Here is a 16,260-nt window from a genome sequence, read left to right as displayed (position 1 = left end):
GGAAAATGAGGCAGTTAAAGATGCGATTTTCAGAAATTATTGGAAAAAATATATAAATATATAACTTGGACAAAAACAGCTTGACAAAACACTGGTTGCCACTTTAAAGAATGCACATGTTGGACAGACGTTGAATGTGAAATGAGCTTTAATGACAGGGCACGGATTTAGAGAAAGCTAAATGTGACTGGAGCTGGTTCTGTTCTATAGAAAAGCAAAGCAGATGCTTTTTGTTGTGAGCATGCTTTTGAAATGTCTTTGTACGTCATGTGTCGAAGCCGTTAAACTGCAGGTTTATCATTCAGAGATAAATCTGACGTTACTAGCAATAATTCTGTCACTAATATAGAAATGAGCTTAGGGTTTGAGGGTTTATTTCAACCAGTGCTACTGCTCCCAAAGACACAGCCGAAGACAGTAATTGTAATTCCTTGTAATGTCCGTGGATTTGTATATAATTATTAAAAATGAAGACTAGAGCCTAGACCTGGTAAAGGCCTCTAATGGTGTAATGTGGGATTAATATAAGATCTGTTATAGATCCTTCGCTCCTCTGCATCTGGATCAATCAATCTGTCTATGAATGGCATTTAATTGAGCTGGTAGGGATAGATCTGGCTTGTCAGATGTTTGTCCACTGAGCGATTGATTTTGGAGACCAGTTAGAAAACGTAGTAGACACAGAGGAACTGGCCCTGACCTGAACTATAGGAATGCTCAGCTTCTATTACACCGTTCTCCAAAGGCCAGGCTCACTCTGTGTGTTCCCACAGTCCTCATATCCAATTACACTGGGGCTCAGGACACATTCCATAGCAAATGCTAATGCTAACAGGTGCTACACCATGAACTCATTACCAGCTTCTGCACGCTGAGCCTTTCAACTACAGGTGCGAAGATAGTCCTGAAAGTACAGAGGAGCAAATCACTGGGAGATCAATAAAGATGTTTTGGTTTTAGAGCCAAGAAATTCACATCTGTATAACACACACACACACACACACACACACACACACACACACACACACACACACAATCCTTTGAAAGGCATATGTGTACTAAAACTACATTAAACTGCAAAGAGAAACTGCAGTGTACTGTACTTGTATTACAACTTTAGAGTTGTACACAAATTCTCAAAAAATAAAATAATAATTATAATAACTTAATAATAACTTTTTCAAATACAAAAAAATAGTGCAGGTTGATGTGTTAAAACACAGGCACACACACAACCCCCCACCCCCATATATATATATACACACACACATGATGTCTAATACATATTATATACACGATATTGTTACGTTATTTCATATATTTTTATTTGAGATCGATATTTTCAGAGAGAGGGGCTCGGTTTGGCGCTTATTGGTATTATTTAGAAGTATAATATTTTAAGGTTTGCTGCAGTTTGTTTAATATATTACTCGATGTCTAGAAACGAGAGACGAGTGAAAAGAGTGTTCGCATAAACTCGTTTCTGTAAAATGTAAAAATATATTTTGTGCTGTATTATTTATTGATTTATTTACAATTATGTGTGTATTTAAGAGAGAGAGAGAGAGAGAGAGAGAGAGAGAGAGAGAGAGAGAGAGAGAGAGAGAGAGAGAATTATGTTGCAGGACTAGCGCTGTGTGTGTACCCGCGCGCACACTCTCTCTCTCTCCCTCACACACACACACACACAGAACATATTATCCCTCAGTGGAATATTTAACGTAAGAATTAAGTTATAGAATACATTCCGTCAGACAGCTCTGCGCTTTTAGGGAAGTGTTGAATACAGTTGTGTTTATTTCTCTTGTTTATCAGTGTTACCCACAGATTGTTCCTGGGCTGGGAAAGCGTTGTTCTGATTCACCGAGCCGCAGGATCTCACTGAAATTACTGTGAAATACTCCACACACGGTCAGAAAAATACCCGGTGTTCAAAAATACGGGACACGTCTTAAAAAAAAAACCACTGCTTTATTCAACAGAAAGAAGGGCACTTCCTGAAGAACCCTTAGAGAACAGCTTCGCTTTCCGACTTTTATCAGCTGTAGAAATTAACATGGACTCTACCCTTTAATTTACACCGCTCTTTTTTTACCGGATTGGATTGCATTTTAGGTTTCAGTTAAATATTGAACATAAAATAAACATTCTTTATTTTAACGGGTTCTTCCAGAGAGTGTGGGAACGTGTTTATTTGATTGATTTGATTTTTTTCCCAAAAGGAGTGTTGAAACTTTTGTAATGGAGTGTGTGTGTGTGTGTGTGTGTGTGTGTGTGTACATACGGAATATGTAAATGGTGTGGCTCTGCCGACGGGCGGATTTTTTCACTTTTTGATGAATAATCGACGCGAAACGGCTCCTGCTCGGTCCTCGTGTCGTGAGCAGGATGTAATGTATTGATGGAGGAAACTGACATCATGCTGGAATCAGCCAGAGCCCTCGGCTTCGTCAGACCTCTCCCGCCTCCGTCATCATCACAACCGGAAACACACACTTATCATACACCACTCAAACGACAGCGATTCAGAGCGCGAGCTCGGTTTAACGGACGGGTTCGTGTTTGGACTTAGTGAATGATGATGATGATGGTTATTATCCTTCATCATCATCATCATCATCATCGTTGCTCGGTAGAGGAGCGCATTTCAGCCCTCGGCCCAAAACAAGCCGAGTCCCGCTCATGAGCATCGATTCCAGCCGCGCGGTGTGCCGCACAGTGCGGTTACAGCATCGATTCGCCTCCATCGCCCCAACACACACTCTCAGACCGCACACACACACACGAGCGCGACTGGTCGTTGTCATTTCTTTCTCTCTCTCACTCTCTCTCTCTCTCTCTCTCTCACACACACACACACACATATATATAAACACTGTGTGAAATACTTCAATTATTAAAGTCCGGTCTCGGACCTGTTGAACTGCTCAATCAACGCAGACAGTTACAGCGCGGACATTCTCACATCTGCTGAGTTAATAAACTTTGGTCTGTAGAGTGTGAAGCTATAAGAGCTGCACAAACCAGCCACAACTTTAAAGCCTCCTCCTTCCCAGTAAACAATTAGCCGTTGATTCAACGTTGAAATAACGTAATGACTGCCGTCTAATCAACGTTCTCTTAAAGTTGAAAATGAAAGTTGAAAAGACGTCCAAACACAGACATTGAAAAGACGACTATTAGACGTATTTTGGACGTCCATTGACGTTATTAATTGGTCCCGAAATAAATTACTTGTATAAAACGCGTTTTGGACGTCCACTGACGTTATCGATTGGTCACCACTTAACTAACTTATTAAGATGGATTTTGGACGTCCATTGACGTTTAAAATATGTCCTTGACGGACAGACTACTTTTAGACCTATTTTGAACGTCTAGGGACGTTCCTTGTTTACTGGGTTGTCTCCACACTCCTTGTCCATTTTGTCAGCTCCATGGATCATCTGTTGTGCTGCACGCTTTGTTAGACCTGTTTCACCATGGTCTTCGATGGTCATAAGGTCCCCAAGAGGGCCACAGGTATTATTTGGGTGGATTATAATTTGCAGTGACACTGACGTGGTGGTGGTTCATGTGATGGCCTGCTGAGAGTGGATCAGACACAACAGTGCTGCTGGAGTTTATTTATTTTTATTTATAAACACTGCCCATTCATTGTCCACTCTTTTAGACACTCCCACCGTGTAGATGTACAGTCAGAGTAGCTCACCTGTCGCTGCACAGTTTGTGTTGGTCATTTCCTGGTCTGGACCGGGTATTTTTGGGTGGTAGTCTATTCTCAGTCCAGCGGGGACAATGGACATACGTAAAAAACAGCAAAACTTTCAAAGCCGACTCTGGGTCTGACCTTATGTCTGTCCTTTATGTCAGTGTTAAGTGAAGTAAAAGTTCGCCCCAATTCAGGCACGAGGCGTTAAGTGCTCCGTGCTCTAATCACTGTTGAGGTTCATGGCTTTGATTGGCTGGCCCTCGCTCTACTGGAACCTGTGAATATTTATTCAAGCAAAGGCCAGTGCTTCAATAGCCACAGCTGATGAAAAATGGCATTAAAGAAAGCGAGTAGCCCCAGAGCTAAAGCTCAGGTTGGAGGAAACAGGAGGGGCGTAAAATATCGCCCACGGACACAAACACGGAGAACTTCATCCATCTTAGTGATAACATATCAATAACTGTGATTACCACTGGATTACGAAATTAAACAGACTCTGCCAATTAAAAGGCGGTTTGCAAACAGTCAGAGGACAAGTGGCTCGCGTCGGGAATGAGACCGAGCTTACAGCTTTTCATCTCGTGAAGTGGAGCACGGTCTGTTTAATAAATGTGCGCGCGCCCCTCGTCAAATGACGTGCTGGTCTTCGCAGATAAAACGAGTCGAAGTTTTCTACAGAGAACAGACAGCTGCACTGTTACTTTTACTACAAATAAAATATAAACAAAACGTGGCATGTGTCGAAGTTATTAGTTGTGTTCGGTATTTATTAATTTATTTTATTTATTATTTACAGAGATATATAACAAAAGGTACAGAGGTAAATGCCATATTTCGCTCTGTTTCCTGTGGAGCGTCGGGGTAGTGTTGAGACTTTTATATTTTCAGATTTTAAAAATAATCAGTTTACGGTAAGTTTTTTTTTATATTTCAGTTTTTAACTGGAGAGAGAGAGGGTAAAAGGACAGAAAGAGGAAGAAATAAAAAGGCAGAATGGACAAAAACAGATATAGAATACGGAATGGCGAATATGACAAAATACCGAGGCGAAATGAAAAAAAATACAATGACGGGAAAATGTAAGAGGAACATAGAAAAAGAATGGAACAGAAAAAAGGAGAGAATGTAAACAGAGCGAGAGAGAGAGAGATTTAACGTTAAATACGACATGTGTGAGAGAGTGAGGATGTAAAACAGAAATTGGAGAGAGAGAATGCGACCAATAGTGTGTGTGTGTGTGTGTGTGTGTGTGAGAGAGAGAGACAGACAGAGAGAGAGAGACTTGTTACAGGTGAGGGTTTAACTCTAAACGGAATGGCGTGGAGAGGAAGACGGAGAAGCGCGCGCGTTGTTGGCATTGTAAAATGGCGGGAGGTAATGGCTTGCTAAGGCAAACAGACATTATGTATTAAATTATCAGTATATTAGCGCCAACACTCACTCATTCCATTACAGACTATTGAGTCGTGAGCTCGGAGCCAGAGAAAGCTTGGCATGGGGGACTGAATTAAATAAATGCTCCATGAAATGGACTTAAAAGCGCAGGTCAATCGATGTTGAGACTAATATTATTCTGTAAGAAAAAATCCCAACAATTGAAACAACAGCGATGATTAAGAAATGACGAGCTGTAATCTGACTGCCTGATGAATTATACACAGGTTGAAGGGTCCATATGCTATCTGTTTTCTTAGTTTTTTACCCCTAGGAGGCCTACTTGTTGATTGTGATTCTGTGTACCATATCCGGTAACAGATAGTTTTAACCCTTACATTTCTTTATCCATTAGAATAAGATTTTGGTTACTGCGTCTTTAAGGCTGATTTATTTATTTTTATTTTTTATTGTGCTCTGTACTAATTTCACTGTAGCTGCCTCATTTAAAAAGCAGTCCACTCCCTATAACATAAACATATGAAACTGCAGCATACCACTAAGGCTGGATATGTCAATGTAATATTATAATATTGTTTGTGACTTCAAATATAGTGAATTCAAAACAGGATAAAAAACTATTTTTTGCTTAATTTACACACACACAATATATATATATATATACACACATATATATTCCATAATACAGGCCTCTTCTAGCAGTCATCCCTGCATCCCAAAATGCTCTAAACTAAGAATTTCCCTCAGTTATATCATATAAAATACAGCTATGGATTGATAAAACTGTTCTGGGTTTAGGGCTTTTCTCGATTGTTTTTCTTCTAACGCATTTGAAATGCTTATTCTCCAGACAGACTACATCAATACATATATGAGTCTATACTGTTCAGAAACCCAGCAAATCCAGACCACTGAGAGTTTTTAAATCTGGTTGATGTTGACTGCTTCTGCTTGCATTTAAACCTCCATCTATCTGAACTGAGCTTCAGCATTGTCCTGAAATCCTTTTTAATGGCTTTAATACAACATAATACCATTAAGATTAATCTTATTTTACACATGGAGCCATATACCACAGGGGAGCTGGTACCTAGAGAGGAGAAAAACCTCATTATTTGTGGTTCAAAGTTCTATTCTGCAAACTAGCTTTTCTCCAGAAAGCTGCCACTGTGAGACCCTGCTGGAATTATTGCATGTTTATAGAACAGTTGGAATTGATATGTAGCCACTAAAGCACAGATCCATGGAAGGAAACCAGGCTACGAAAACAGACCGTTTTAAATGCTTTTGTGTTAGTGATGTCACCAGATACATTTTATGAATTAACATAGGTACATACAGTTCCAGCCAGACGTAAAACGGGATTCCAATTGAGGCTCCTTTAAATAATGTAATGATATAAATAAAGCTATTCTTAATGGTTGGATGTGAGATGTTAATGTTTATATAAAAAGTACAGACCTACAGAATTTAATAAAATAAATACTTTAACTAATGCCTCACATTATAATTATGTTTGTCCTAAGAGAAAAGTATGTCTAAAACATTTATATGTAATAATATGGTGGAGGGGTGTTCTAATAGCACACAATTGCATTTGGCATAAGCAGGACACCTTCCTGGTTAACATTTGGTCCAACACTGAGGTGTAGAAGTCATGGTTTTATGACCTGTGCACAGAGGAACACGGTTTAAGAAGTGGGAAGCCATTTTGGATTTAGCCACTGGTTTTAAAATGTCATCAGAGTGTGATACAGAACAAAACTGTAAATTCAAATGATTATCTTATCATAACAATTAAACAAAACAAAACAAACAAATATATATCCAGTTGCTTATTTATTTATGGAAATAGGCCAATTGGAAAGTGCCTGAATCACTTAGGCTAATGTTTACATGGTTATGAGAGCTAGCTTTACAACTAGGCCTTTTTGTTTTCCCCGTAGACTTACAAACAAGCCGTCCACAGAGGTATAGGCATATGCTAGCACAACATTTCACATCAATAGGTAGGTTTTAAAGGTTTAATATTCATAAATATGTCACTATGTACACACATGTTGTTATGCTTGTATACGTGTAGGCTACACATTCAAATATGCAAAAAAACATTTATAAATTCACAGTTTTGCACAGTTTGTCGTGTACGTGCTGTAATTATAGGTTTGCAAACATTAAGCGCTTCAGAACAAGACTAATTTCTCTCCAAACTGTTTGACCCTAAGAGATTAGAAGAGGTTATGCGTGAAATTGGGCCGTGGGGAGAGTAGTATTGTATTGTATTGAAAGCTGGGCCTTATTCTGTTTACTCCACTCTCCTACAGGGCTTTAGCCTACAGTCAGCAATAATTAGGCGCAACACAAATGTCATCATCCACATTTGTAGTTGTGGTAAAGGAGGAAACATACAGCCAAAACCACAAGCAGGACATACATCAAAAAGCCTAATTTGGGTGGAGTTTGAGCCGTCATTTCTGCTGCTACCCAGGTTTCGAACATTTTAGATGAATTTTTATAGAATATTTTTCTCCAGCAAGGCCCTGCCTCTAATGCACGAGGCAGAATGTGCGTCTTTCTTCTTTCTGTCTACGCTCGGCTGTTGCCCTAAAAGCTGCAATGATCGATTTTCCTCTGTTTTCTCCTGCGCACGTGGTCCAGTAATCAGGGCCCCTTCCCGCGCCATCGATCTGTATTGATCCCACCGAGCCCTGAGCGCGCGGAGCGGGGGGACATCAGCAGGCCGAATGTGGGAACGAGCTTCACACAGAAAAAAAAAAAATAAAAAAACGAGACACAACTGGACAAAAGAGCTCTAAATATAGGTCAGAGAATACAGCCACCATTCATTATGGGCTACAATTACAGAAGTGTTTTTCTACACTTTTTTTTGTATGGTTTTATAGCAGTGGTCTCCGATCGGTGTCACAGCATGTTGTGGCCAAACTGTACGGCTGGCAACTGGACCATTTACTGACTGTCTGTGTAATGCTTACAATCTTGAAACGTAACTATTTATTTACGTGTATTTGTTCTACTCCTGTAGCTTATTAGATCTGAAAATGTGAAGCTTTTCTTCAGATTCTCAAAGAGAAAAGGTTTAAGTGCTGTGTATCAGCTGGTGACACGTTTGGGAATAAATATCATGTACAGAAGGGTTGTTAATCGATGTAAATTTTTGTATTTTTTTTACGTATATATACATAGACATACAAAATTAAATAATTGTAATAATTTCACCAATGTACTTGTATGTAATTGTGTGTGTGTGTGTCTGAGCAGTGCAGATGGTTTCAGCCAGTGTTTGTGTGTGTATGTCTTTGTGTCAGCGATGGTGAGAGATGTGGTGATGTGCAGTGGTATATGAAAATGATGGATGAGCGTGCAGTTGCTTTAGATGGCAGCAGTAAACAGATTTGACTGTGTAGGAGAAATCGATCGGCTCATGGCTCTCTGTAATTAGACATACAGCGCCAGGGCCTGGCTTTCACACTCTCAGCACAATCTCACTGGGGGAACCCTCACAGCAACACACACACACACACACACACACACACACACACACACACACGCAGCAAAGCATGTGTGTATTTGTATGAGAGAGAAAGAAAGAAGATAGCAGAGAGAGAGAGAGAGAGAGAGAGAGAGAGCAATGGACATTTGTAAAATGGAATGAAATTAGACAGGAAACAGTAGAAAGGACTCGTGGTGTAAGATGGACACAGGAGGGTCCTTTTTTAATCTCTGTGTGTGTTCTAAAACAGACTTTATTTCTGTAATAAGGATTCATATTTCCACCGGTCAGTAAACAATAACAGGGAGGTTTGTGCAGTGTGTGCATTTTTAACCTCACCCAAAGGAGCCCTTTCACCGTAAATGTTTATAGCACTGTTGGTAACTTTCTCTACTTTTGATTCAGTCGTGGAACAATGGCACACGTCTGAACATAATGGAGAACGACACAATGAAGTGGGAACATGACAATGTGCAGAATTGATTTCAGTTTCATTTGTATGGCCTCTGTATGGAACGACAACAAAGGAGCTTTATACGGATTGGATCAGAAGCGTATGTTTGTGTTGAGGCTGAGGTATTAGAGGTACATTATAAGAGTATAACAGTGATGTATTATATTATATATTGTGATGTTTTGGTGTTGGAGGAGAGGATTCAGGGCTTGAACCCATGTAATTAAATGTAGTCCTGACTATCAGTGTTTACATTAAAAGGCAAATCATCTCAGCGTATACCTTTCATCGTCTGCTGGTTTCCAGGCAGGTCCGGCTCGATCCGCAGCCATATGGTGGTAGTACCTTGTATGCAGTGCTCTGTGCAGCTGGAAGTGAGCACTAGAACATGAATGTAAATCCTCTGAATGACTGAGAACAGCTTGGAGAGGGAGAGTGGATTTTGCTTGAGGGTTCTCCGACATGAGTCCCAGAGGATGGCTTCTTCCTATTAAAGACAGACACACACACACACACACACACACACATATGTCAGAACTCTACATGTTTCATGCATTCACGGTTGACATATTCAAACGATTGAGGCTTTTGCGGTTAAACCTATGGACATGGTTATTTGGTTAAAGCAGTGGCTTGGTGGAAAATCAAATGAACACAAATGGTGTTCAATCAGTGTCCTTTGTTCGCCAATGGAGCAGCAAGGCTAATGTAGCAAACAGGTGAGAGACGTTTACGTAGCTATTGTGATCCGAACGGATTCTGATACTGTATGAGGTGCTTTACAGTGCTTGGGTTTATTTATGCGCCTACAGTGTCTCCGTTGTGGTACCCTCAAGGGTAAATATTTGTACCTTTAATTAGGAACATAACTGTACCTTACTCTATTATAAATGTAGATCTTACTATTGTGTTGATGTCATATGCTCCATTTGATTTCCAGGACTTATATTGTTTTTTTATTTGACACAGTTAAAGAGAATGTAATGTACCTTTAGGGAACACAACTGGGCTTTTAAACTACTTTTGTACCTTTAAAGGTAAGTTTACATTGTTTGTAGCTTTAGTGACCAATAATGTACCGCTAACGTACCTTTTCTTTCTGTGAAACAAGACTCAGTCCTCAGTTTATTGGGTGAAACAAGCCATTCTGATTTCACACTGCTTCTTACATCAAGTGCAGAGACTTAAGTATTGAGTCTCTCCAATCACAGCCCTATGTTTATGTGAGAGCGCAAACATGAGGTTATTCAGAGCGAAATAAAAACAGCCAGACGTAGGAGTACTGATTAAATCCAGAGAAACTGAGAACGGACATGAAAGATAACTAAGTGAAAATGACGAAAAAAAGCAGAGTTTCTGCTCTGAATTGAACTGTGGCTCGTTATCATTTAAAGGAACAGGCGCACATAAACATATGGTCATTCTGAACAAGGCTGTTTAGAAAGAGGAAGAATGGTGCTGTTGTTTGATGCTTGTGGTATTTTCAGACATTTCATTAAGACTTCAGAGCTGCTACACACTCACTAATGATGATACAAACAGTGTAATCGCCCCTTTATTGGTACAACAATGGTTTTAAAGTGTAGTTGTTTTCCCTAAAAATATATTTTCTTCTCCAGACAAAGAGGAGAATATTTGTACGAGTTCATTATAGAAATGTGTGAAATAGAAGAACATAATATAACTCTTGGAGGTCAAATTGGGCTTATGAAATCAAGATGATTTAATTTATAATCTACAATTATAATAGAATAAGATACAATTATGTTCCCTAATTAAAGATACAATTAAAGATGTGCTTAGTTCCAGATCCTCCGTTCTCCCTTTGAGTCTTCTACACTCAGCACCATGTACCTTACCACTGTAAGAAGTTGCATTCACTTGACTGTACCTGTCTGACTATCTCTCTTTCTCTTTCCCTCTACTGGCCGTGCAGCCTGCAAGAGGAAGGAGCAGGAGCAGCACAAGGACCGCACCCTGGCGCCCAAGAAGCAGCGGCTGGTCTTCACCGACCTGCAGCGGCGCACCCTCATCGCCATCTTCAAAGAGAACAAGCGGCCTAGCAAAGAGATGCAGATCACCATCTCGCAGCAGTTGGGCCTGGAGCTCTCCACCGTCAGCAACTTCTTCATGAACGCCCGCCGCCGCTGCGTGGACCGCTGGCACGACGAAGCCAACACAAGCCCAGGCCAGCCTGGCACCTCAGCTACTACCTTCTCCAAAGCCTGAGCGCTTGGGGCCCACTGCGGCCGCCACTCGTTGGAGCCTTGACCCTTTCTGGAGAGTCCAGACCAGCAGTGGCAGCAGCAGCAACAAGGTCCACTGAAGCTCGAGAAACCTCAAACAGCTCGGCTGGGGCATGGCCAATACCGGATGCCCCTCAAGAGCCCCTACATGGACACAAGCTGCCCTACGACTGATGATAAGGGGGTCTGAGGGCATGCTCTGGTCTTTTAGCCTGTGGTTTAATCTATTAATTTGTTTGGTTGGGTCCTTTCTTCACATCGGAATGCCACCGGTGGTGGTTTTATTATTTGAATACGGCATCCATCTTAAGTTGGTCATCAGCGCAAATAAGGCCTAAGGCCTGGTCTGTAGGTTGCTTGGCTTGATATTTAAGCCTTAAGCCTTCGCTCTCCATCGCCCTTTGTTCTTAGAGCTGGTCTTTATGTTGACTTAATGTTCTAGGACCTTTGTCTTAGGAACCAATAAGGAAGAGATGGCAATAAGCGTCCCAGCACATGCCCCTATTGTTCTTCGTAATCAGTGACGTCAAACCGGAAAGCCTGCGTGCTGATGTTTCACTGCTAACCCACTGCTGAGGTAATTACGATTAGCATAAGTGTACATTACATTTCTTTGACGCCATTCAAATCTGATCTTCGATATTCTGAGTCGTGGTGACTGGCTGTGAGAATTTAGTTTGCGCGTCCCAATCATATGCCTCAGACGCGCCAGACGTCTAAATTCTCAGGCCACGTCCTGATTTTTCTCGATCGTGTCGCCTTCTCTTTTTTTCCCGTTCACTGCCAGCGTGGCTCCGTGCTCTTGCTTCAGCACAATGAGATAGGGATGGGAAGAATCAATCAGTCCCCTGTGTTGGCCCCTGCAGAATCATTTTTTAGCCCAGGGGGGGCCAGGCAGAGCGGTCCTCATGCACAGAGCAACGGTGCCACCTACTGGACACAAAACCATAGCAATCTCATAATTCCGTGAGAGTTTAGGGGGCCAAGTAAATATGTTGAGTGCCATGCCATCCAGTGAGAAACCTGTTTTGATGTAGTTACTCTATTTTGCATGAGGTTCGATGTTTATATCCAAAGGTATTTTACTTTACCAAAGATAAAAAGAAGAAACAATCATTACTCAAAGGGAGTAGGGTAGGTAGGATACAGCTGCTGCTTGCTTTCTCCTGAACGCGGAGGAAGGCAGTGTCTAGTGGCCAAACGTAAAAAAAGGTAACATGTCAGTGTATGATTGAGTGCCAATGACAGATGCCTTAATGATAATCATGGGGGGTGGCGTGGCTCCGAGCCACAACGCTCTCCAAATCCCTCTCTTCCCTCCCTCCATTCTGTACGGTAATGGGGGTCCGTACGAAATGAAACAGACAAATCATGCAAAACCGACCCGGGGTGAAATCCACTTATTCCTGACATCAAATGTGTTGCAACAGCCCTGTACGATTCCAAAAGCTCTAACCAAAATCACAACAAAAGCTACTGCAAAGAAAATGTAAATATTCTCTTTCCTCCTCTCTTCCTGCCCCCTCCCCAGCCCCCCTTTTTACCCCACCTACCCCCTTTATACCCCTCTTTCTGTCTTTTCTCCTCTATAATAATGATGCGGGTAATTAGTACCATAGACACAAAGTTTCTATTCAATGTAACTCTTTGTGCTCTGTTGTGCATAAACTACAAGTAAAGAAGCACCTTGCTGACGAAGTTGCGAAGAAGGCGACGAAGCAAAAGCTCTGAGAAAGATGCGGCTTTGCAACTGCGAGACAAAAAAGGGTCGTTGTGTATACTGGAATAAGACAATGTTCGTAACAATGGACTCCCACCTGGAGCAACCTCTGAACTTCAACCTCTCTGACGTCTGAACCGGAGGGTCCGTTTGGATGCGGGCCGATTTGGGATCATCACCAAACGATGCCGTGGTCCTGGGTCTGGGTTAAGCAGATTCTGTTGGTGCGGAAGAACATATTTTGTCGGTCAAAAGCTGCACACAATAACCCTGCCAACTGTAGTCATCGAGAAGTATTCTTGACCATCGTCAACTCAAGCTGGACCCAGTGTGGCTACGGAGAAAAGGCCAATGTACACTTGTAGCATCAAAACAGGGAAACCAAAATGAGCCAAAAGGGTCAGAGAGGTTTAGAGGTGTGTTTTTTGGGGTTTTTTTTTAAAGCAAGGTTCTTAAACAATGTTGTTTCAGAGTCAAATGTGAAGCAAAAATGTGAAAAAAATTCTAAAACACACATAAACACATCGTTTGTAGTGAGAACCAGTGCGGCTACCTCACCGAATAAAAGTGGCACACGCGACACAGCCACTGATACCAAAGATATTTCAGCCTGCCAGTTCTACCAAATCATACCCTCCATCTCCCTTAATTCATCTCCATGTGTTGCTTTATACATGTACACACACACATACAAATGTAGCGACAAATGACGTGAACCATACAAACGCACTCAGACACATCCAGACACACACAGAGCAGTCAGACTGCATTATGCCACGGTGAAGGAGGTGGCTCCTATGCAGTACATGTTGAGTGCCTTTTTCCTTCAACCACGGGTGGGATTGCTCTGGACACACACACACACACACACACATATACACTTAGAGCATACCTATTGATGTCTTGTACAAACCTCAAATCTCATAAGATTGGAGCAGTATGTAAAATGCAATTAACAGCAGAACTTAGTAATTAGACAATTACATTCGGACTGTTTTTTAAATTGAAAACAAAACATTAAACCTGATGTTTTTACAAGCATTCCCAGTCTGATGTTTAATACGGGAGCATGTTTACGTCCATGTTTTGTTACATTTTTAGAATGTTAATGGGTGTCCATTATTTCCAGAATGAAGACATTAACTGTTCTAATTTTACAAGCTGAATATATTTGCCATACTTCTGTTATATAAATCATCAGCTGGGCAAATATACAGAGGCTTTTAAAGTTTACTCTGGTAACAACCTGGATTATTCTTTCCTTGTCTGGACCCTAGAACTTGTTATTTGATAATATGATGAGCCCATCCTTACTCATAAACAACTATGTCTATTTGTCCTGGGTGTCCCTTTTAAATCCATCCTTTATTGGGATGGTTTAAAATTTTAGATCTCCCTTAGTCTTAAACGTTCCTGTTTTTGGAGCATGCCCCATGCATCATTTTGAATGGAGGCTTAATAGATATAAAAAAGAAAAGAACATATAAGTACATTCCTGCTTTCTGCTGTTGCATTTCACAAACTGTTCCTGTTTGAGGTTTTTAACAGGAGTTTGTAGCTACAGGGCCTCACTTTCCATTCTGAAAGAAGCACTTTGTTTTTGTATGAAATGTGATTTAAACTTCATTTTTTATTTATTTATGTATTTATTTATTTATTTACGGATGCTCTTTTACCACCTGAAGATTGCTTGAAGAGGAATGCACCTCTGGCTCCACACACACATTCTCTCACACACACATACACACTCCTAACAGAGATATTTTTATGTGACTTACAGTATAATGGAGTGTGTACGTGTGTGAATGTAAACACTAGAGTTGCATCTGAAAAAGTCATTCACTGAATGTGTCATTTCCAAATAAAATATATCATGTCAACACACATGTTGCCAAAGGTATGTAAAATAACAGAACTGTGTTAAAGTGATATGTTTTATTTATTTGGGAATAATGTACACAAGTGAAGCAAATGAATTAAATTTGTTAGGTTTTCTTATTCTGTGATCTGCCAATCACATGCCTCATTGCAAATCAATGGTTCGGTGAAAAATCTTATTTATATTATTTTCCACTTGTCAAACAGCCATGAAATCATTTTTTTGTCTAAATTGTGCTCTAGGTATCATTAAGATTACACCTTGATTTTCTGAAAAATTGGCAGATTAAAGCTTCATCTTGTAGCTGAAATATGGAGGGAAGCCATTGCACACGGCACTCTTTTAGCTACATGATGATAATAATAATGTATCTGTTCATTTTTGGAGCTCACCTTAAATCCTACTTTCTCTAAACCATATCAAGGCTGTGACCTGAATGTGATTTGTATACGTTTAGAGGAATTTTTAATAATCTATTTATAGAAAACCTTTTTTTTTTCAAGTTTTATTTGACTTCAGGTGTATTAGCACAATTTAGTTCATGGCTCCTGTTTAAAACTAATAAAAAAAAATGTTTCCAAAATTTCTGCAGAGCAGTTATATCTAAGGTAAGTGGAAAGCTGTGTAAATATGATCTATCACCAAATCATTCTTTCATGTTCATAAGCATCTTGCCAAATCCCATCCTAGCCCCAGATGAATTACATGTCCTTTAGCTACCGGTACAATCTGGCAGGCATGTGTTGACAATGAAAATTCTGATATACCTCAAAAACTTTAATGTAAAGGCTATGTAATGAAACAATAACAATGATAGTACTGATACCTAAAGATAATGAATATTGCTAAATAATAGTTTTGGAAATATTGTGACTTGAAGCTTTATACTGTTTCCCTTTTCTCTCGTTGCTTCGCCATCTTTGTTTACCGTTGTTTATTTATTTATGTTTTGCGTTCTATCGCAATGGCATGCTTTCTGAAATTCCACCCATTTCTTTTTGTTTTCTTTGAATGGGCACACAGCATTTCCAGAACTGTGGCGGGTCGTTAATAATACGAAATGGTGAAGAAAGAAATGTACCTGTTGCTGTCAGAAGGGCCAGAAAAGCCCTCTGTTGGAGACGTGGCGCCATTTTGTCTCTGTAAATGGCCTGACGACGAAGCTTAAGTTGGCTTCTTATTGCTGGAATTTTCCGTTCGTAAGATTGGATTTTTCTCCAGGTGGAATCGAAAACTCGAGTATGAATCATCATAGAGGGAAAGATGTCCGTTTTACGAGTAGAAAATTGCGTTTTCAATGAGATATTAAGTGTCACTTAAGGAAGAAGATGGCCTGAAAATTC

The 16,260-nt window shown here is 40.4% G+C and overlaps 1 protein-coding gene and 1 long non-coding RNA gene across 3 annotated transcripts in view; one reads left to right on the top strand and one right to left on the bottom strand.

Moving 5' to 3' along the window:
* The window catches only part of LOC136679172 (one cut domain family member 3-like), a 27,455-nt gene extending 15,676 nt beyond the window's left edge, over positions 1-11,779 (top strand). Inside the window, exon 2 of the mRNA XM_066657542.1 lies at positions 11,009-11,779. Coding sequence (XP_066513639.1) covers positions 11,009-11,301 — 293 coding nt within the window. The 3' untranslated portion in view covers positions 11,302-11,779. The remainder of the gene's footprint in view (positions 1-11,008) is intronic.
* Positions 1-16,260, bottom strand: part of LOC136679173 (uncharacterized) — a 17,302-nt gene extending 1,042 nt beyond the window's left edge. Inside the window, exons 1-4 of one of the 2 annotated variants that reach the window (XR_010796532.1) lie at positions 15,999-16,260; positions 13,136-13,256; positions 9,355-9,559; positions 6,998-7,864 (exon numbers count right to left, since the gene is read on the bottom strand). This is a non-coding gene — a long non-coding RNA (uncharacterized lncRNA). Of the gene's footprint in view, positions 1-6,997; positions 7,865-9,354; positions 9,560-13,135; positions 13,257-15,998 lie in introns of those variants that run through there. The other variant, XR_010796533.1, reaches the window with a different exon arrangement.

This window comes from Hoplias malabaricus, chromosome Y (assembly GCF_029633855.1).
Source record: "Hoplias malabaricus isolate fHopMal1 chromosome Y, fHopMal1.hap1, whole genome shotgun sequence".
Taxonomy (NCBI): domain Eukaryota; kingdom Metazoa; phylum Chordata; class Actinopteri; order Characiformes; family Erythrinidae; genus Hoplias; species Hoplias malabaricus.
This window is presented reverse-complemented; position numbering and strand designations above follow the sequence as displayed.